Source organism: Microcaecilia unicolor, chromosome 2 (assembly GCF_901765095.1).
Source record: "Microcaecilia unicolor chromosome 2, aMicUni1.1, whole genome shotgun sequence".
Classification (NCBI taxonomy): Eukaryota; Metazoa; Chordata; class Amphibia; order Gymnophiona; family Siphonopidae; genus Microcaecilia; species Microcaecilia unicolor.
Window position 1 is genome coordinate 487,532,351 of NC_044032.1, and position 21,823 is coordinate 487,554,173.

At 43.6% G+C, this 21,823-nt stretch overlaps 1 protein-coding gene across 1 annotated transcript in view; it reads left to right on the forward strand.

Annotated features, from left to right (window-relative positions):
- Positions 1 to 21,823, forward strand: part of NSD2 (nuclear receptor binding SET domain protein 2) — a 505,993-nt gene that overhangs the window by 339,909 nt on the left and 144,261 nt on the right. The window contains exon 16 of the mRNA XM_030191106.1: positions 15,502 to 15,707. Coding sequence (XP_030046966.1) covers positions 15,502 to 15,707 — 206 coding nt within the window. The remainder of the gene's footprint in view (positions 1 to 15,501; positions 15,708 to 21,823) is intronic.

The following is a 21,823-nucleotide window of genomic DNA, read 5'->3' on the forward strand; positions in this document are numbered from 1 at the left end:
TTGCTCCCAGGTACATAGGTCCCTTACCTTCAGCCAGATGCACTAACTGAATGGAAAAAGCCCTTCCCTTACCGATCCCTTAGCGATTCGGAAGGGAACAGGCATGCATGAAGGAAATCACATGCAAATGAGATGCTCGCTGTTAGCTCATTTGCACACGATTTCTTTCCTAAGGAGGGGAAGCCAGTGCAGAGTAGCCAAGCATTATGCGTGGCTGCTCTGCCCATGCCAAAGACTGCTTCATACATGCAGACAAGCTGCGTGTATAATAGCCATCTACAACCTTAAAAAAAAACACAGTCCAGGTGAAAACGTTCAAGTGCTCGTCAGGGACGTCTTTTTTTTTTTTTTATTAAGATTATGGGTGAAAGGATGGCCTTCGCTATGCCTCCGTCCCTGCGACGGCAGTTGAGGACGTCCAAAATGTGGATGTTTCTGTGAGGACATCCATGCCTTTGCTATGCCTCCGACATCCCCTTTATTTATTTATTTGGATTTTGGATCACAGGTAGCAGCAGTGGGATTTGAACTGGCCACCTTTGGATTGCAAGACCAGTGCTCTAACCACTAGGCCACTTCTCCACTCCTTTGAAATTTGGCCATCCCTGTGGGGGGTGCAGTTCAGGACGTCCAAAATATTTGAAGGAAGGACGTCCACGCCTTCGCTGTGCCTCCACTGACACACACATACCTCCCCCCACCCCCACCGGGACCTGCATACTGCTACGATGGTCCCTGAGTATGACATTTCAGGCTGGCAAAAAAGTTTTTAAAGTTGTTTTTTTTTTCAGGGTGGGAGGGGGTTAGTCACCACTGGGGTAGTCAGGGGAGGTCATCCCCAGTTCACTCCGGTGGTCATCTGGTCAGTTTGGGCACCTTTTTGAGGCTTGGTCGTAAGAAAAAATGGACCAGGTAAAGTCGGCCAAGTGCTCGTCAGGAACTCCCTTCTTTTTTTCCATTATTGCTCGAGGACGCCCATCTGTTAGGCATGCCCCAGTCCCGCCTTCGCTACGCTTTCAACATGCCCCCAGGAACTTTTGTTTTCCCTGCAACGGGAAGCAGTTGGGGACTCCCAAAATCGGCTTTCGATTATGCCGATTTGGGCGACCCTGAGAGAAGGACGCCTATCTCCCGATTTGTGTCGAAAGATGGGCACCCTTCTCTTTCGAAAATAAGCCTGCTTGTTATAGAATGAGGGGAGAGTTTTCTGAAACATCTTTCTCCCAAAAGATTCCAGTGTCTGAGCCTCTTTCTACAGGGGCACTGAGGAGAATTTCAATAATTGTTTACTCTTTTTGAGAGTGAATTCATCTACTTTAGAAGCGTGAGAAAACTGTTGTTTCTTAAAACCAAGGAGACCTCTGGACTCCAGAGTCAACCACTTTATTTGATAACAGGTAAGCTAGAGGGTGCTCCCACATTTTCTAATGCACATCTTTAAGAATTCTGAAAAACGAGCATTTCCATCTTCCTGAGCAGGGGGGGGGAGCGTGGAATTGAATTTTATCCAGTGCTTCTGTCCTGGGTTCTTCCTCCATCACTAACTTAAATAGAATGGCCATAGCCATTTTCTTCAGAAAATCAGTGAGCAAGAGTTCTTCAGGTGATTACTTCTCTCACGTGATGGCAATGAGACTGATTTTAAGCTAGAATATCTCTCACTCATAATCAGAATCCCAGAACCACTTAGTTATACTCTGTAAATTACTCAAAAGCAGAAGACTGAGTCTCTGCCTGTTTCAACCTACCTATATTGATGTTTGGCCTGCACACCAAGAACTCTTGTGCCTTGAAGAAGCTTCATCCCCTGACACACTGGAGATAACAGTGCAACTGATCTCAACCTTGAAGCCCTTCAAGGTCTTGATGTTGATGCCTTTCCTGCAGGCAACACATGAGTTCCAAGAACTGGTTGGATATTTCTCTGTTTTATGTTGAAGCTTCAGTATTCTGCTGACAAAAGAAGCGTTCCATCCACTCATCAAATCTCCTTTTGAGCCGCTCCACTAAGGCTGCCACCGATAAAACATGTGGGAAATAAAGTAGGAGTAGCCACATATTCCTGGGTTCAGTTGAGGAGGAGGAGTATCAGAGCCTGTATCTTGGGTCCTTAAAGGCTGTTGCACCCCCACTGATACTGAGGAGGGTGAGCACTTGGAGGATACCAGTGAGCTGTGTGCCCCAGTGCTTCTGCCACTGTGCTCTAATGAGGAGGAAAATCAGGGTTCTCCAGCCTCTGCCTGATGTTTAAAATCACAAGCCCTCAACATCAAATCTTTATTCCTCTTCAGGCAGGACTCAGATGTCACCATCCCCTATAACCTCTATTAATGTTTGATGTCAAGGTTGTCAGTGCACTGTCTACGGAGACTTATGGTTCTGATACCAAAATCGATGGACCAGACTTACAGATGGCAAAATTTTGTTTGTGCCCCTTTCCACAACCAGGAAGGCCCTTGACATTTGACTGAGATTCCAAAAGGCAGTACGTGGTACAGCTACTTTTCTTCAGAAAGAATTTGCAAAATAGTTCATGGTTGGACCCAATACATTCCAGGCATCAGTTATGGGTATCCATATTGAATATGACCCTATTGCCCCTAGCTGCTTTAAAAAAAGTGCATCCATGGGCATAGTTTGACCATTTCATTTGGGGGGGGGGGGGCAAAGGATGTGGCTTAGCACATTAGCATATTCATTTGCATGCATACATCTCATAAATATTCATTATGGTTATTTAAAAAACACACACACACTCAGTAGACCAACATAGACAGACCCTCACATGATACAAAATAGGGGCCCACAAAAACTATAATAGAGATTCCTTCAAGAAAGTCAGACTCTAAGCAGTGCAAATACTGGTAAAAGAGAAACGGAAATGTATTTTTCCTGCACTCTGCAAAATACAAAAATAGAAAAAAAATGTACATTTCACAAAGGAAGCACATCTTAGTCCATAAAAAGCATTAAATAAAAACGTTTTCTACCTTTGTTGTCTGAGCATTTTACTTTTCTAATTGTGGTTCCAGTCTCTTTTCCACTTTCCATGTATCTGTCATCTCCTAAATTATTTTCCAGACTGGCTTTTCCATTTCTTCTCTTTCTTCTTGCCTTTTTCCTCTCCTTTACACAAAGCACTGGCTTTCTAAAACTGTGTTATTTTACATGTATCCAAGAATTCACATGTAAATGTCTGGTATTTACACAGATAAACTGCAAACAGAGCTCTAAAGGACTACCATACTGTATACTGTACCCTCACAGTTTTGCGGGCAAACGCATGGCCCTGCATCTTTTAGCATTTAAATCTTGGCTGCCAAACTCAAGACCGTTCCTCAGTCTTATCTAGATCCATCCTCATCTTATCTCCACCTTCCAGGGTGTTTACTCTGTTGCAAATTCTAATGTTATCATAAAAGAAGCAACTGTTCTTAACTGCCCTTCCACATATCACTTCTAAAAAAAGGTTGGAAAAATCCAGGAGACCATCCCTGTAGCACACTACAATTTATTTATGTTGTCTATTTAGAACAGGTCAAAAGTCTTGTTGAAGTACACCATACCTAATGCGTTTTCACAATCCAGATCTTGTTACCCAGTCAATGAAATTGGTCAGATTCATCTGATAAGACTTACCTCTAGTTAAACCATACTGTCTTGGCTCCTAGAATGCAAAACTGTGTTGTTTTAGCAAGAATTCCAATAATTAGCTCACCATTGAGGTCAGGCCAGCTAGCCTTTAGTTTCCATCTTGTTCCACATTTCCATTTTAAGAGGGCCCATATCTAGTCCTTCAGGTCCTCTCCTATCTCTATAGAAAACCACTGAAATGGTCAACAGAGCTGCTAGAACTACCCTTCATTCGCTTAATACCATCAAATGTATAGGAAACCAGAGGAACCAACCTCCACAGTACACGATATGGCACAGATAACAGTGGAGATAACCAAAGAAATGCAATGGTGCAAAGATAACTTTAATAATCCTTTTCCATCAGACTCAACACATATAAAAAAAAACACACACACACACATATATATATATATATATATATATATACACACACACACCCCTGTCCGTTCTGCAGTTTTCAAGGTGTCCAGACCGGTTCAGGGCCGTCTCCAGCATTAGCTATGTAAGCACGCTGCCTTCAGCCTGTCTGGAAGCTTTCTGCAGCAATTTCCTGTTCCCGTGTAGGCAGGATGCTGCAGAGAGAAGGCATTTGGGCAGGCTTAAGGCAGCGTGCTTACATCGTTAACGTTGCCGGTGGCCCTGAACCGATCCACACACCTTGAAGACTGTAGACCAGAGGAGAGGTAGGGGAGAAGGGGGTGGAAAGAGAGAAGGAGATGCCAGCAGCACTCTAGTCAGAAGGTGCAAGCCGTTTGGGAGGTCACCCCCACACACACACACACAAAAACTACGCCCATGAGTGCATCCATTAAGTTTCTTTTTGACTTTTTTTGAATAGGAGTCAAAGACTATCTCACTATAACAGTTAAACCAAAACAGTAAGCGTATGGAGAACATTGTTACTTATGTCATTCATTAAATATAATGGACACAAGTCCAAACTACAAATAGATTTAGTAAATCTAGATGATAAGGATCTAGTGTTGTGGTTTGTCATAAGCACAAAAGGGTCCCAAACATGATCACCAGATACCTCAACCATTTTTCTAAAGTATAGCCTGCTCATCAACATCCTTTAGAAGAAATTGTGTCCTGATCTTAGCCACCTTATCTTTAAAATACAGAGCTAATGTTTCTGCTCTCGGAGTAACTAGTGAGGTAATTAAATTTGCTGATGACACAAAGTTATTCAAAGTCGTTAAATCGCGGGAGGATTGTGAAAAATTACAAGAGGACCTTACGAGACTGGGAGACTGGGCATCTAAATGGCATATGACGTTTAATGTGAGCAAGTGCAAAGTGATGCATGTGGAAAAGAGGAACCCGAATTATAGCTATGTCATGCAAGGTTCCACATTAGGAGTCACGGACCAAAAAAGGGATCTGCTCAGTGTGCTGCTGCGGCTAAGAAAGCAAATAGAATGTTAGGTATTATTAGGAAAGGAGTGGAAAACAAAATAGGGATATTATAATGCCTTTGTATCGCTCCAAGGTGCAAAACACACCTCGAATATTGTGTTCCATTCCTGGTCGCCGCATCTCAAAAAAGATATAGTGGAATTAGAAAAGGTGCAGAGAAGGACAACGAAAATTATAAAGGGGATGAGACGACTGCCCTATGAGGAAAGGCTAAAGTGGCTTCAGCTTGAAGAAAAGGTAGCTGAGGGGAGATATGATAAGAGGTCTATAAAATAATGAGTGGAGTTCAAACGGGTAGATGTGAAGCGGCTGTTCACGCTTTCCAAAAATACTAAGACTAGGGGGCATGCGATGAAACTACAAAGTAGTAAATTTAAAACGAATCAGAGAAAAGTTTTCTTCACTCAACGTGTAATTAAACTCTGAAATTCGTTGCCAGAGAATGTGGTAAAGGCGGTTAGCTTAACGGAGTTTAAAAAAGATTTGGACGACTTCCTAAAGGAAAAGTCCATAGACCGTTATTAAATGGACTTGGGGAAAATCCACTATTTCTGGGATAAGCAGTATAAAATGTTTTGTACATTTTTGGGATCTTGCCAGGTATTTGTGACCTGGATTGGCCACTGTTGGAAACAGGATGCTGGGCTCGATGGACCTTTGGTTTTCCCCAGTATGGCAATACTTATGTACTTATTTGTCAGAATTTTGAGTTAGCATATCATCATCAATATTAGTTAAACTATTCACTAAATTAAACAGCTTATCTGTATCTATAAAGGAGGAATCAATCAGCTTTGAATACATCTCTTTCTCCTTTCTAGCAATAGTATATTTGTATAACGTTGCAGAAGTTCTCCAATCCTGTCTATATTCCAAAGTAAGGGAATTCCTCCTTGCCCATTTCTTTCTTTTTACCTTCTTATTTTATGTCTAGTATTCCAAATCAAATAATTTCTTAGATTTTCTGGACATTTAGATTTCATCTTGGAACTATTTCATTTAAAATACAAAGGACAAAATGCATTCCAATTTGTATGTAAATCCGGGATGAACAATTATCACCTAGTTTGCTAAATCTTTCCAGAATATTGAAGAATCAATTTATCCTCTTGTCTGTACAGTCACTTTCTCCTTAATTCTCTTATAATTAGTAGCATCTTGCTGCATTACTGTAAAATTCATTAAAAATGATCTGGCCAAGAAGTCTAGAACAAAAATTAAAACCGTCTATCTGGGCCATTGCTAAAATGTCCCTTCTCATGGGAACTCTGTGTGGAAAAGTAAATCCCAACATATCTAGAAAATTGTAAAAGTCTTTAGTATTATCTTTGTTTTCTAGAGGTAAATTTATATTCACAACTCGTAAAGTGTTCTGATGTTGCATAGAACATTTAGTTACAAAGTCTTGAAACATAGCTCTACAACTGTACTTTTGTTTGGGGGACAATAAACCACCATACATCCTAAAGTCCCTAAAAACATAGTGTCACTAATAGAGCAATGCATAATTTCTGATGTCTGATATTTTATCCAACAAATGTACAAAAAAAAAAGCTTCTGTACAAAATTATTATACCTCTACACCTTTTTCTCTCTCTAGGAACATGTAGCAGTTTATAGCCAATGGGACACATAATTGAAAACCAAGTGTCTGTCAAAAATACCAAGCCAGGACGTACATTTTCAATTAAGTCCCTGATAATATGGGTACTTTCTGATCTCTCCCTACCTCAAGAGAGATGTCAATCTCCAACTAAGGGTCTTTTTCACCAGTTTTGTCAAGGAGATGGCTTCGGCTGTCTCATTTAATTTGGAGACTGAGGAGGAGCTCAGGGCAGAGTTGTTGTTATATATTCTGGACTTTGAGTTGCCTCCTAAAGAAGGGGTCAAAGTACCATTGCACTCTAGCCTTAAAGATGCAGTGATTGAGAACTAGGAATCCTCAGTGCAGGTCGCACTTAAGAAGGTGATTAAACAGTATTATATCCAGAAGGCTCCCAGATTCGAGAGAGCACAACTGGCTCACTACACTGGTTGTTGAGTCCTCCCTAAAATGAGCTAGGAGCTCCAGGACTCATGCCTTGGCTCCCACAGGTAGAGAGGCTCAGACACTAGACTAATTTGGGAGGAAGACCTTTCATGTTTCAATGCTTATTGCTTGCATCCAGTCCTAGCATTCTTTATGAGCCTTTACTTGAAATCTTTGCTATGCAGTACACTTACTGTTATGTATTCTTTCACTCGGGAGCAGGCTGCAGAAGTTGGTCAGTTGACCAGTAAGCAGCTGGAGTACAAGAAGTATCTAGGCAGGGGCGATTGCGATTCTTTTGCTATTGTGTCCAGACTCTCTGCCATGTGTATGATACACAGACTCTCATGGCTGCATATCTCTGACTTAGAACCAACAGTTCAGGAGAGATTGGCAGACGTACCTTGCCGAGGAGACGATCTTTATGGGGACAAGGTGGAGGAGGTCGCTGCACTTATAAAGAACCATACTGATAACCATCCAGACCCTGTCTCGGCAGCCTCCAGCTGCAGCCTCTAATTCTAGGAGGTTTTCAGGTGGGCCAAGGCAGTGACCCTGCTAGTCTCAAAGGCATAGGTTTTCTCCACTTTCTTGCTCTGCCCAAAACCCCCAAGCCCAGCATTCTCAGAGCATAGCCACATTCCGAGTAACCATCCTGGACAGCCTACCAGTATTTGGTGGAGGCTGAATTTTTTTCCCACACAGGTGGCCCCTTGTAACCTCCAACCAGTGGATTCTTCAAATACTCCATCTCGGCGTCAAAGACCACCAAATTGTCCACTGAGAGCATCATTCATCAGCTCTTGGCACAAGCAGGTACTTGTAGACGCAGTCTCCACCCTTCTGCAGGTCAATGTGTTCAAACCCGTGCCATCAGAGGAAGAATCTGTAATTACAATTGGCACTACCACCAGTTTTTTTCCTTCATAATCTTTCTCTGTCAGTTTGTAAATTATAGTGTATTATTTTTTTCCAGGTGTTTTCATCAACTCTACTATCACTGAGTGTTGCCATATTATAAGCCATAAATTTTTCTGTAGTCAGATATTTGTTTCAAGTGCCTGTTAGTTTGTGTTTAAAAGTTCCACAGGATCTTGACCTACTCATTGTGAATAACCTTTTCAGTGGTATGATCCCAGTAGTTGTTTGCTACAGAAATAACATACAACTTTATTTATTTTGCACTTATTAAAAAGAGAACTGATACCATCAAGTCCCCTCTCAGCTCATTCCTTCTGTGGCCTCCAATTCTGAGAGGTTTTTGTACAGTAACAGAGTGCCTACTACTCTTAAAGGGATAGGTTCACTTCTTTGTCCTTTCCTCAGCAACAGGCCCAGCCTCCGCGCTCCTGTCCTTAGCAGCAGTGCCCCCGAAATCTCAACTGGCTCCCCAGTGTAAGCAGGGATGAACTTTTGACTAGTGCCAGCAGAGCATAGTTGATTAAAAAAAAGTGCCTCTCCTAGATGGCCTACTAGTAAGAGGGAGGCTGAATTTTTTCTAAGAAAGGTGGCCTCTTGAAACCTCAGATCAGTGGATTCTGCAAATGGTTCAGGAGGGTTACACACTCAATTGGTGTCAGCCTCCTCCAAATTGCCCATTGGGAGAGTCAAAATTCAGCTCTAAGCACCAGAAATTGCTCACAGAGGAACTTTCCTGCCTTCTAAGGCCCAAGTGGTTGAACTCAGTCCACCGGGGATGAAGGGAAGATATTCTACTCCAAATACTTCTTTGTGCCCCAAAAGAGGACATTTCGTCCCAGACCCAAGGGCTCTGAACAAATATCTGGTCAAAGAAAAGTTCAGGATGATTTCCCAGGGCACCCTTATTATTGTGATTAAATGAATGATTCAGTATGCTCTCTGGACTTAAATACGTACCAGTCACAGGAGATATCTCAGATTTCAAGTAGGGAAATACCACTACCAGTATTGCATTCTGCTATTTTACCTCATGCCCATACCCATAGTGTTCATGAAATGCCTTTCAGTAGTTGCAGTGTCATGTGTTTCCCTACCTGGATGATTGGCTGGTAAAGAGCATATCAAAGAGAGGTGCTCATGAATCAGTGCAGGGAACTATTCGGGTGTTGGAACTATTAGGTTTTGTGATCAACTGTCCCCGAGTCCCACTTGCTCCCAATACAGTTCCCAATACATTACATTGGAGTCCTGGTAGATACTGTTCAGATTCTAGCATACCTGCCTCAGGTGCAGGCAGATGCACATATTTCTATTGCCATTCAGTTTTGATGCAGTCAGTAGGTTTCTGCTCAGCAGATGCTAAGGTTGTTGGGCCATATGGTCTGCATAGCTTGTCCTCCCCATGGCTCATCTCCACTTGTGAGGTGCTTGGTGAACTCTAGCTTCTCAGTGGTGTCAGGCCACCGGAAATCTACCCAATGTTATCTCAGTCACCCCTGAGCTAGCTCAGTTGCTGTTCTGGTGGACATTTTGAAGCAATTTGACCCTGGAACTTCCATCCCAAATTCCTTCTATTTAGAAACTTCTGACCAGAGATGCATCCAGCTTGGGATGGGGTGCTTATGTAGCTGGGTTTCACATCCAGAGGTGCTTGCGTCACATCAATCTCCTGGAGCTGAAGGCAGTTTGGAACACTCTAAAGGCGTTCAAAGATTGACTATTGAATCAAATTGTTCTAATCCAAAACAGACAATTAGGAGCTGCCGTGTACTACATGAACAAGTAGGGGAGTATGGGCTCCTACCTCTCATGTCAGGAGGCTGTCTGGATGTGGAAATAGGCCTCCCACCATGGGATGAAACTAAGGGCCACATACCTGGCGGGCAAGAACAACAGTCGTAGGACAGACCAAGCAGAGTTATGCAACCTTACGAGTGGTCTCTCAGTACAACAGTTGCTTGCAAGATCTTCCGAGTGTGGGACACTCCTTTGCTGAATCTTTTTGGTAGTCATCTGAAAAACATAGTTCCTCAGTACTGTTTGAGACTCAGGTCACACAACAGACTAGTGTCAGATACATTTCTCCTAGACTGGGGGAAGGCTTCCTGTACACCTATTCACCTATTCCGCTGATTGGGAAGAATTTGTTGAAACTCGAGCATGACCAAGGCACCATGATCCTAACTGTGCCTTAATGGCTAGAGGCAGATATGGTTTTCTCTTAAAGATCCGTGAGATTAGCGTGTTTCTGACCCTCATCACTCAAAATGAGGGGATCTTTTTCTCCAGTCGGGTTCAAAACTCTGCTGCCCGTCTCATCTTCCGCCAGGGTCGCTTTACTCATACTACCCCTCTCCTCAAGACTCTTCACTGGCTCCCTATCCGTTTTCGCATCCTGTTCAAACTTCTTCTACTAACCTATAAATGTACTCACTCTGCTGCTCCCCAGTATCTCTCCACACTCGTCCATCCCTACACCCCTTCCCGTGCACTCCGCTCCATGGATAAATCCTTCTTATCTGTTCCCTTCTCCACTACTGCCAACTCCAGACTTCGCGCCTTTTGTCTCGCTGCACCCTACGCCTGGAATAAACTTCCTGAGCCTCTACGTCTTGCCCCATCCTTGGCCACCTTTAAATCTAGACTGAAAGCCCACCTCTTTAACATTGCTTTGACTCGTAACCACTTGTAACCACTCGCCTCCACCTACCCTCCTCTCTTCCTTCCCGTTCACATTAATTGATTTGATTTGCTTACTTTATTTATTTTTTGTCTATTAGATTGTAAGCTCTTTGAGCAGGGACTGTCTTTCTTCTATGTTTGTGCAGCGCTGCGTATGCTTTGTAGCGCTATAGAAATGCTAAATAGTAGTAGTAGTAACCAATGATCGTAATGGACAACGTATAACCTTCATTCCCTTTGACCCTCATGATGCCTGATACACATCTACCTCATCCGACCACATTTGTGACCTTGTATTTGTTATCAACTGACATCGCCTTGACGGGACTATGTAAGCCACATTGAGCCTGCAAATAGGTGGGAAAATGTGGGGTACAAATGTAGCAAATAAATTATTTTGAAAAGATTCACCCAAGGCAATGTACAGCAGGTTCTGTTTAACATAAAATTTACAATTTTGTTAATATAACAATAGTAAAGTGACCAAATCTAAACACAAATATAATAAATGAGATAAAATTTGAAATATGATGATCAGTGCAATACAAACAATGCTATAATAGCATGGAAGAATATTTAAGTAACATAGATATAATACCAGTAAAACACCAAATAAGCAATGCAGTAGAACATTCAAATAACATAGATCTGGCACTAATGCTTTTCACTGTAGCTGAGGTGCCATGTGCAGATTCATAGATGAGGACAAGATGGGTAGTACAGAGTTAATTGAGATAGATGAATGAGTGGCTAAACTCAAGGCAAAATCTTTGTACAGTTAAGATATGAGGAACTGGTCCAAGGTCCATGTATGTAGTGAGTAATATAGTCAGTCGCCACATGTATTAAATGCTTGTGAAAAGAGCCAGACTTTCACCTGCTTCCTGAAGTAGAGGTAGTCTTGAGTTAGACGTAGCCTCTCCAGGAGTAAGTTCCGGTGTGTGGAGGCTATGCCTGAGAAGGCTCGCTGGTGGGTATTGCATCGCACAAGTTCTTTTGATGAGGGTACAGATAATGATGCTTCTTGACTAGAGTTTAGAGGTCTCAAAGCTGTGTAGAGCTGACTTTTTCTTTAAGTACTCTGGCCCATTTTGTCTGAGGACCTTGAAAATCAAAGAGTTTTAAATTTAGCCCAGTAAAGTACTGGTAACTAGTGTAGTTTTTGCAGGAAAAGTGCAATCTGGACATGCCACTTGCAGCCTTGTATCAGTCAGGCTGCAGCATTCTAAATTAGTTGGAGCTCACACCGTCTTTTTTTTCTTTTCACCAGAGTACAGGACATTACAGTACTCGTTATCGTGGCATGGACCACTGTGGTTAGACTTGTCTTTTCAGTATATGGAGAGATGTTGTAGTTGCTGCTGGTGAAAGAAACTATTTTTAAAGGTTGTTTGAATTTGCGGGATCAGAGTGAATGAGGAGTTCATCAGTATCACAAGATTCCTGACTTGTGATTTTAGGGGGCGTTCATACTTCCCAAAAAGTATATTGAAGTGAAGTTCTTGTCCACTTGTGTTAGGTACCCAGAGAATCTCTGTTTTGCTTGGGTTCAGGCAGAGTTTGTTGTTTTTTTTGCCCATTCTTGAGTTGCAGTTGGACAGTCAGTTTTTTCAAAGCTATGGATAGGTCTGGTTCAGTGGACATGAGTAGTTGTACATTATCAGCCTAGATATAGAATTTTGTGCCGGTTGACTGAAGCAGCTCAGCTCCAGTGCCTTGAGGTAGATATTAAATAAAATGGGAGATAGTATGAATCCCTGTGGTACCCCACAGTTCAGTTCCCAAGGTAACAATGCGCTGTTGAAGAGAACTGATTGTTGTCTGTCTGAGAAATAGGATTTGAACCATTTAAATACTATGCCACTGTTACCTGTTTCTGCTAGTTTCGTAAGCATGGTATGATCCACAGTGTCGAAGGCTGCAGAGATATCCAGCAACACTGGTATCAAGGCAGTTCTCCACATGCATCCTAAGTTCCTTCCTAAGATAGTATCAGAGTTCTATCTTATCCAGACAATTGTTTTTCCAACATTTTTCCTGAAACCTCATTGCCCATTCTGAACATAAGAGTAGCTATGCCAGCTCACAAGTACCTGGCAGAAACCCAGTTAGTAGCAACATTCCATGCTACCAATCCTGGGGCAAGTCAGTAGTAAACTATGGATTTTTCCTCCAGGAACTTGTCCATACCTTTTTTAATCCCATATATGCTAAGTGCAGTTACCACATCCTCCGGCAAGAGTTCCAGAGCTTTACTATCGGTTGAGTAAAAAAATATTTCCTCCTATTTGTTTTAATAGTATTTCCAGGTAACTTCCTTGAGTTTACCCTAGTCTTTTTACTTTTGGAACGAGTAAAAAGTCAATTTACTTCTACTCGTTCTACACCACTTAGGATTTTGTACACCTCAATCATATCTCCTCTCATCTGTCTCTTTTCCAAGCTGGAGTCCTAACGGCATATGAGAGGTGTTCATCCCCTTTATCATTTTGGTCGATCTTCTTTGAACCTTTTATAATTCCGCTATATCTTTTTTTGAGATAGGGCGACCAGAGCTGAATTCAATACTCAAGGTGCACAATGGAGCAATACAGAGGCATTATAGTATTTTTGGTCTTATTCACCATCCCTTTCCTAATAATTCCTAGCATCCTGTTTGATTTTTTTGGCAGCCGCCACACACTGAGCAGAAAATTTCAGCATATTATCTAAAACGACATCTAGATCTTTTTCTTGAGTCATAAATTCTAGCATCAGGTGACTATGATTTGGATTATTCTTTCCAATGCGCATCACCTTGCATTTGTCCACATCAAATTTCATCGGCCATTTGGATGCCCAGACTTCCAATTTCCTAAGGTCTTCCTGCAGTATTTCATAGTTTGCACGTGTTTTAACAACTTTGAATGGTTTTGTCATCTGCAAATTTAATCACCTCACTTGTTCTGATTTCCATATTGTTTATAAATATGTTAAATAGCACTGGTCTCAATACTGATCCCTGTGGCACTCCACTGTTCACCCTCCTCCATTGAGAGGAATGGCCATTTAACCCTACCCTCTTTTTTTCTGTTCAAGTTGCACTTTAACTAAGACCCATAGACAGTCCACCCATCTTTTTGTTTATTTTGACTCAAACAGGATGGGGCAAATGAACTGGCTAGCAGTCTGTATCTCAGCCACTTATGCCTAGGCTGTGCTGACTCACAATGCCAGGGCCATGGCTGCGTCAGTAGCCAATTTGCAGTCAGCCTCCATTGAAGAGATTTACAGAGCTGCACATGGTCTTCAGTCCACACATTCTCATCTTACTACTGGCTTGAGCAGAATATCTGACCTGATAGCCAGTTTGGCCAGAAAGATTCTACAGAATTTATTTTGAGTCTATAAGCCAATTCTATCCTCCTAGGCTCATTCTTCTCTGTTCCTGGCTGCACCTTCAGAACAGGACTGTTTTGTTATTAGTTATTGGTTCCGGTTGGACTTGCTGTTGCAAGTCCCTATCTTTTTGAGGTCTTCCAGAAACAACTGGTACTAGGTTTAACAAAGCTCGCAACCTAGAACAAACTTGCACAATACTCTCAGCTAGAAAAACAGAGAAATTCCTTTCATGGAAAAAAGGAAAAGGTATCTATAGTACTCCCTTGAATTTTCCTTTCTCCAGTTTAGTATCCTGCTCCAGTGTCAATTCAACAAACTGCCCATAATTGGCCATTATTACCATTTGTTTTCTGAAAGATTAAAAGCTTGAACTAGTACTTTTTTTTAGGGGGTGGGTGGAGGGTTTAAGTAAAGAGAAAATCCACTAGGGTGGAAGAACACTGGATTCCCACAACGGTACTCAGAGAAGAAAGAACAGTGGAGAGTTGACCATGGGCTCTAGAGTCAGGGAGGGTTGAAGTAATGCAGAGGGTTTACTGGTACAGTATGCATTTCTTGCAGATTGTAGAGGTAAAAGAAAACTGTCAGGTATCAGCATGTTAGGCCTAACACTGGTTGGTGCAAGTTAGTAAAAGAACCAAAACTTTTATACTAGACCTGCAAAATCCGCCAGTGGAGAATGTGAGTAGGTCACAAGACTTACTAGAATGTCTAACCTACATTCTCGTTTATTCCTATATTTAAATATATATCCTATTATATTTTGTGCTTTAAAGATTGTTTACAGGAACCTCTGTATGGCTTACGTATTACTGCATGGATTTCTTAAATCACAGGTTGAGTTGCTGCCTATTTCCTTTCTGTTCAGTGGCATTAGGCAATAAAATACTTTGTTGTAGCTAAGATGAAAATTCAGTTATCAAGCAATAATAGAATCTGTACAAATATTCCTAAGTATTCCAAGTCATGAAACCTAAAGCCCTCATTTTTACAAAATTATTTTTAGCATTGTTAGAGAATATTAAGCCAGGATGTGTTTAAAATTAATTTTGGGAGAAACTGTTTTAAAATGATCACTGGTTTACTAATTTTAACTATAGATTTATTAACTGTCAAAAGCAGAACTGACAGTTGTCCTTTGACTTTGTAGTGTATGTATCTTATTTTAAATAACAAGGGTTATCTTTCATCACTTGCTAGACTTGTACATATGCAGAAAATCAAGCTCTAGTTAGACATTTGAGGATTTTACATGGTGCTTGGGTATACAGTTTTCTTTTAAAATTTCTCTGTATAAAATTACATATTTAAGAATTATGTTCATTGTTTACCAGTTTGAAGTTAGCCTGAAATTCAGAGAATTGTTGAAAACATTTAGTGAGAATGTTGGTTGATATATAAAAATTAAATTTGTTTACTTTTCTGTATAATAGATGGTGGCCTGCTGAAGTCTGTCACCCAAAGAACGTACCACCAAACATACAAAAAATGAAGCATGCAATCGGCGAATTTCCTGTGTTCTTTTTTGGCTCTAAGGACTATTACTGGACTCACCAAGCTCGTGTGTTTCCATACGTGGAGGGTGATCAAGGAAGCAAATACCAGGGAATCAAAGGCATTGTAAAAGTCTTCAAAAATGGTATATCAATTTTAAAATATCTCTATAATCAGTTTTCCTCGCAGCATGAAACTAGAATCTGGCTATTACTTCTAGGGCAACATATAAAATTAGTCCACATACCTCTATCAGGTTTATCATCTCATCTAAAGCATGAAAATTTAGTTTTCCGAGCACAAGCAGGCCTCTTATTTCTCACAGATGGGTAACATAGGTCCGCATTGCTAGTCTGGAGCTTGTAAGAAGCTTAAAAATAGGTCTTTGAGCACAAGACGTGCTCCACCATGCATGTGCTAGTGCCTTCCCACCTGTTGCGAGAGCGCAGGACCAGCAGTATTTTTTTCCGCGGTGAGGACAGGATGCGTTCGTTATCCACTCCTCACAGCTGGTTCAGCATTGGTCTGTTTGTGCCTTCCTTTCTTAATACCGTTTTCGGGGTTTACCTTATTTTATTCCTTCCACTTATATTTCTTTTGATTATTTTTGCCTTCTTTCTAAGTTTTTGTTTTCACCGAGTACAAGCAGGCTGTATAATTCTCACAAGTGGGTTGGCGATCTGTGCCTGCCCAGGAGCCGGCATTTGGAAAAGCAAAAACTTTTGCTGGAGCCTTCTGAGCGTGCCGCGCATCCAACTGCGCATGTGCTGAGTGCCTTCCTGCGCGGTCACGCTCCTCAGTTATGGTTTTTCCACGTGAGGAGCAGCAGCGGTTTACCCTGGCTCCGCTTCTTCGCCCGGGAGAGCCTTCAGTGTCTTTTTGTGTTTTTTTCTCTTCTTTTTATTATTCTCTTTTTCTATTACTTTTAAAAAAAAAAAGTTTCCTTTATTTCTTAGTTTTACTTTTGGGCCCGCGTCTGTTTTCTTTTATTTTTTAGTTGCGGCCGTCCGTAGGCCTGCTTGGCCGTGTTATCCCCCTTATTTTTGTGCTGCTTTTTGGCACAATCACGTTTTTTGATTTGGCTAGGGCAGTCTTCCCTTCCATGTCATCGAAGACTCCCAGTGGCTTCAAACGCTGTTCTCAGTGCAACCGGACCATCTCAGGCACTGATACCCATTTGTGGTGTATTCAGTGCCTTGGGCCTGACCATAGCCCAGCCATTGTGCCCTTTGTCTTTGTATGAAGAAGAGGACTCAACTGGCTCGAGAAGCCCAGAGAGAAAAGCTTTTTGGGTCTAGGTCCGGTCCTTTGACGTCTGCATCGAGGGAGGCATCGATATTGGGAGTAGAGTTAGGCATGGCTGCTGAGAGACCTCGACACACTGCTCCACTGGCCCTGCAGCCTCTTCCGATGGCGGCTCTAGACCAGTGCATTCGGGCCTTACTTCCAGAGCTTCTGGAAGGACTGCTGTGTCTATCTGCTTCGGTGTTGGGGTGTTTATGCCGTCTACTGCAGCTGTGTCTGGCTCTCCACCTGCGGTGAGGTCCCTGAACTCAGTGCCGCTTGCAGCTCTGGTATCGGCTGCCCCCAGATTGACTCCCCATTGACATAGCTGGAGGAAGCTTTGCCGCAGTCTATGCGGAAGTCAGCCCCTTGACATCGCCATCTAGACCATGGGTCTTCGGCATCGAGGCGGATCCGGTCTCAGAAGTCTCTGAGGGAAGTGCCCTCCAAAACCGAGAAGAAATGCTCATGGGAGTCAGAGGAAGATCCCAGGTACTTTTCCTCAGATGAGTCCTTTGGGATTCCCACTGAACCTTCCCCTCCACCTGAAAGGAGATTGTCTCCCCCTGAGTCTCTCTTTCTCATCTTTTGTGCAGGGAAATAGCTTGGGCCATTCTGTTCCCTGTAGATGTAGAGGATGAGCTCAGGGCTGAAATGCTAGACTACATCTCTCCACCTAAAGAGGTAGTGATAGCTCCTTGCATAAGGTACTCAGAGAAGTCCTTATGTGAAACTGGACGTCCCCTTTGTCTGGCCCCATGATCCCTAACAAAACAGATTCCTAATATCAGATCCACGGGGAATGTGGGTTGATGAGGTCTTAGTTACCCCACAACTCCATGGTGGTGGACTCCGCCCTCTAAAGAGCCAAGAGTACTAGAGACTATGCCTCAGCGCCCCCAGGCAGAGAAGCTAGGACCTTGGACTCTTTTGGGAGGAAAATGTATCAGGCTGCCATGCTCGCTGCCCGTATACAATCATACCAGCTCTTCATGAGCATCCACTTGCAGAACTCAGTGCGGCAGCTATCTACTTTGGTCGATGCCCTCCCTCTGGAGCAGGCCGAACCCATTTGCCAGCTGGTCAAGCAGCAGAAGGCGTGTCGCAAATTTTTGACCAGGGGCGCAAATTACACTTTTGATGTAGCATCCAGGATCTCTGCTCAAGGTATAGCAATGCGCAGACTCTCATGGCTGCGTGTTTCTGACCAGGATCATTCGGTCCAGCAGAAGATAGCGGATGTTCCTTGCCAGGGGGAAATCTTTTCAGAGAGAAGGTGGAAGATCTGGTTGACCATATCAAGAAGCACACCGATGCTATGTCTTCTCTCTCCCGCTGGGTGCCTTCTGCTACCACCCCCTCTACTAGGAAGTTTTTTTGGTGGGCCTCGGAGTGCACCTTATTCCTATCCTAGGCGTAGGTACACTCCTGCTGCTCGCCAGCCTACTCAGGCTCAGCCCCAGCCAGCACGCGCTCATTCCTGTCAACAGCATTCACCCAAGGCCCCTGCTGCTCCCCAGCAAAAGCAAGGGACGGGCTTTTGATTGGCTCCAGGTGAGCATAGCCACAGTGCAAGTATCCGTGCCGGACGACTTACCGGTTGGGGGAAGGTTAATATTTTTTCACCAAAAGTGGCCTCTCGTAACCTTCGATCTGTAGGTTCTTCAAATAGTCTGGTTAGGATACACCCTCAATCTGGAATCCAAACCTCCAAATTGCTGACCAAGAGCGCATTCCTTCAGCTCTGTGTACAGGCAGGTACTTCCAGAGGAACTCTCCGCCCTTCTAAAGGCCCATGTGGTTGAACGTATTCCACCAGGGGAAGAAGGGCTGGGATTCTATTCCAGGTCATCCCATCCTAGTTCTAAGGGCCCTGAACAACTTCCTGGTCCAAAAAAAGGTCAGGATGGTTTCCCTAGGCACCCTTCTTCCGATGATTCAGGAAAACAATTGGCTATGCTCTCTGGACTTAAATGACACTTAAACTACCTCAAACCCCATCTGCTTCTTGTCCAGTGATTGAAGTTCATTGGAGCCCTGCTAGACACTCAGCCAGCTGTAGTTTTTCTTCTTGTGGCATGGGCAGACGCTCTTGTCTCCCTCGCCACTAGAGTCAACAGCTCTGCAGGTCACAGCCTGGAAGATGTTGAGGTTGTTGGACCACATGTCCTGTTCTATTCATGTGACACACATGGTACGTCTTCACGTGAGAACTGCCCAGTGGACCCTAGCTTCCTGGTGGTGTCAGTCCACGGGGAGCCTAGAGGATGTCATCTGAGTTTCGCCAGAGCTATTTCTGTCCCTACTTTGGTGAACAATTTGTTCCGGTTTGACTGTGGAACTCCCATTCTAAATTCCATAGCCCATGAAAGTGTGTAAGACAGATGCATCCCGCCTAGGGTGGATAGCTTATTTAGACATTCTTCACACTCAAGGTGCTTGGTCAGCCCAGGAAGCAGGTTTCCGAATCAACTTTCTGGAGTTCCGAGCAATCTGGAATGCCCTAAAGGCTTTCAGAGATCAACTGAACAACCAAATTGTTCTCATTGAAACAAACAGGTTGCCATATACTACCCACACCAGCAGGGGAGCACCAGATCACGCCTGGCAGGAAAATTCAAAAGCCTGGCCAATAGACTGAGCAAGGTCCCTCAGCATGGGTGTTGTCTGTGAGATCTTCCAAGTGTGGGGCACCCCCTCAGTGCATCTCTTTGCTGCTCAGTCCAGCCACAAAGTCCATCAGTTCTGTTCCATGCTACAGGCTCCTGACAGACTAGCTTCGGAAGCCATCCTCCTTAATTGGGGGAGAGGACTTCTGTATGCGTATGCTCCTATTCCTCTCGTGGAGAAGATTTTGCTGAAACTCAAGCGAGACTGCAGGACTAGGATCTTGATTTCTCCCCACTGACTCTGGCAGATCTGGTTTCCTCCTCTTCCGGCGTTATCCTCCGAAGAACCATGGAGATTAGAGTGTTTTCTAACCGTCATCACGCAGAACAAAGGATCTCTTCTACATCCCAATCTCTGGTCTCTGTCCTTCACAGCCTGGATGTTGAGAGCTTAGAATTTGCTTCCTTGCATCTTCTGAGGGTATCCACTAAGATGTGTTACTCCTTCAAATGGAGGAGGTTTGCCATCTGGTGCGAGGGTAAGGCCCTAGATCTCCTGCCCAACACAGATCTTGCTTGAATACCTTCTACACTTTTTCGAGTCTCGTCTCAAGACCAACCCCGTATGGGTTCACTTCAGTGCAATTAATGCTTATCAACATGTAGAGAGTAAGCCCATCTCTGGACAGCCTCTTGTTCGCTTCATTAGAGGTTTGCTGTTGACAAAGCCCCCTATCAAACCTTCATCTGTTTCATGGGACCTCAATGTCATTTTCACCCAGCTGATGAAAGCTGTTTTTGAGCTACATGATTCCTGTCATCTGAAGTACTTGAACTGGAAGGTCATGCTTTTGGTGGCTGTTACTTCATCTTGCAGGGTCAGTGAGCTTCAGGCCTTAGTGGTGGATGCACCTTATACAACATTTCATCATACCTGAGTAGTCTTCCGCACGCAGCCCAAGTTCCTTCCTACTTAAGGTTGTGTTGGAGTTCCATCGAAACCATTTGATTGTCTTGCCAACATTCTTCTCTCAACCTCATGCCCATCCTGGTGAGAGCTCACTGCACACCTTGGACTGCAAGTTAGCATTGGCCTTTTACTTGGAGCTGACGGGGCCCTACAGACCACTCAACTTTTTTGTTTCTTTTGATCCCAACAGGATGAGGGTTGCCATTGGGAAATTCAGCATTTCCAATTGGTTGGCAGTATGCATATCTTTAATTTATGCCCAGGCTGGGCTGACCCTTGAGGGTCATATCAGGGCACACAGTGTCAGAGTCATGCTTCGTCGGTAGCCCATTTGAGATCAGCCTTTTTTGAATATTTTTTTTAATTTTTTGTTACATTTGTACCCCGCGCTTTCCCACTCATGGCAGGCTTAATGCGGTAGGCAATGGAGGGTTAAGTGACTTGCCCAGAGTCACAAGTTGCTGCCTGTGCCGGGAATCGAACTCAGTTCCTCAATTCCCCAGGACCAAAGTCCACCACCCTAACCACTAGGCCACTTTTGCAAGGCTGGGACGTGGTCTTCAGTCCACACATTCACATCTTATTACTGCGTTGAGCAGAATACTTACTACTACTACTACTACTTAATATTTCTAAAGCGCTGCTAGGGTTACGCAGCGCTGTACAATTTAACATAGAAAGACAATCCCTGCTCAAAGAGCTTACAATCTAAAGGACAAGTGAACAGTCAGTCCGATAGGGGCCGTCAAATTGGGGCAGTCTGGATTTCCTGAAAGGTAAGAGTTAGGTGCCGAAAGCAGCACTGAAGAGGTGGGCTTTCAGCAAAGACTTGAATATGGGTAGGGAGGGGGCTTGGCGTAAGGGCTCAGGAAGGTTGTTCCAAGCATAGGGTGAGTGAGGTGAGGTAGAATGAGTGGAGCCTGGAGTTGGCGGTGGTGGAGAAGGGCACTGAAAGGAGGGATTTGTCTTGTGAGCAGAGGTTTCGGGCGGGAACTTAAGGGGAGATGAGGGTAGAGAGGTAGCGAGGGGCAGCAGACTGAGTGCATTTGTAGGTAAGAAGGAGTAGCTTGAACTGAATACGGTATCTGATTGGAAGCCAGTGAAGTGACCTAAGGAGAGGGGTGATATGAGTATAACGGTTCTGGCGGAATATAAGACGTGCGGCAGAGTTCTGAACAGATTGAAGGGGGGATAGATGGCTAAGTGGGAGGCCGGTGAGGAGTAAGTTGCAGTAGTCAAGGCGAGAGGTAATGAGAGCGTGGACGAGAGTTCGGGTGGTGTGTTCAGAGAGGAGAGGGTGAATTTTGCTGATGTTAAAGAGGAAGAAGCGACAGGTCTTGGCTATCTGCTGGATATGGGCAGAGAAGGAGAGGGAGGAGTCGAAGATGACTCCGAGGT